The following is a 1,263-nucleotide window of genomic DNA, read 5'->3' as shown; positions in this document are numbered from 1 at the left end:
GGTCTGCCTGCCCCCACCCCTCCCTCCCAGCAGAGTCTTCCTGCTCCTCCCCTTCTGTACAGCAGATGACTGCTGCGCATCCCGATAAGGCAGCGGGAGCAAGGATGCCCTTCCCGAGGTCTACAGAGGGGAATCCCATCGGGAAAAGAGGACACAGTTGGCTTCTTTGGGCGATGTGACCACGGACTACCCTGGTTCTGTTCCCTGTGTTGTTCAACCCCGCCACTGCTCTCTTCTGAGAGACGGGGTTGGGCAAAAAAATAAACATATGTATGTATAAAAACCCCAATATTTCACCCGCAATAAAAACACAAACAAAACCAATTTTCTTGGGCCAATGCAGGATATAAATGGCTTGGCAAAAGCTCTCCCTTGTGCTGGAGCAAAGCGATGGACGCGAGGACAGACTGGGGGTGAGGGTAGCTGCAGCAGCCAGCTGCTATGTCAGCATTAACTGCCAAGCAGGAGCAGCTGAGCAAGCGGCTGTCACCCACCCTTAGGTGACACTCTGCCCCCTCCACCTGCGCCCCTCGCAGCACAACCCCTCGCTCCTGCCCTGCCCGCACAGAAGCTGCACCTGCAGCCAGAAGGCAGCACACTCCAGAACAGGAACCCTGCACACAGCCACTGCCATGGAAACCAGCTTTCCCAGTAAAGCCATCCTGCTGTCATCTGCTTTGTTTCCTTGAGGGCTGAAGAGAGCCGAGAAAATGATCTGCCGGACTGAATCCTTGGTTTGCTCTTGGAAATAATTGCACATGATCTCAAGGAGCTGAAGTTCCTGAAGCGAATTCAATCTCTGAAAGAAAACAAAAGCAAAGCTGCACAACACACCGGGGCTCTTGAAGAGCCCAGAGCCGCTCTGGTGAAAGACAGGAAGGGTGAAGGCTGACAGCTTCCCCCAGGTGTTAGAAACTCGGTCTTTACGCCCAGCACATATTCAACCTTCCGGAACCCCCACCGCATTTACCGACACGGAAAAGCTCTAGGTTGTATCTGAATATCCAAAACCCCAAGAATGGCACTTGCTGCACCTGCAAGGGCTGCCCACAAACTGAGAGAGGAGACTGACAACAGGACTGGGGGGAAAGATGTTCCCTCCTGCTGCACATAACAGCACTAAGGCTGCTGCCGGGCAGCTGGGGGGGGTCACACTGGACCCAGCAGCCCACTGGGTCTCAGGCCCACACACCCTGACGTGAGCCAGCAGCTGCAGTTTCTGGTCACTTCTCTCCGGGAGGCCCCTATCCCAGATCCAGCCCA

At 55.1% G+C, this 1,263-nt stretch overlaps 1 protein-coding gene across 1 annotated transcript in view; it reads right to left on the bottom strand.

The window, feature by feature from the left end:
* The window catches only part of LOC104496596 (chromosome unknown open reading frame, human C7orf26), a gene marked incomplete at its 5' end in the record, with an annotated part of 5,541 nt that extends 4,742 nt beyond the window's left edge, over positions 1-799 (bottom strand). The window contains one exon of the mRNA XM_010139737.1: positions 578-799. Coding sequence (XP_010138039.1) covers positions 578-799 — 222 coding nt within the window. The remainder of the gene's footprint in view (positions 1-577) is intronic.
* Positions 800-1,263: the final 464 nt, after the last annotated feature.

The sequence above is a fragment of the Buceros rhinoceros genome, unplaced genomic scaffold (assembly GCF_000710305.1).
Source record: "Buceros rhinoceros silvestris isolate BGI_N320 unplaced genomic scaffold, ASM71030v1 scaffold12957, whole genome shotgun sequence".
NCBI lineage: Eukaryota > Metazoa > Chordata > Aves > Bucerotiformes > Bucerotidae > Buceros > Buceros rhinoceros.
Note: the sequence above shows the minus strand (reverse complement) of the source record. Positions and strands in the feature narration are given on the sequence as shown.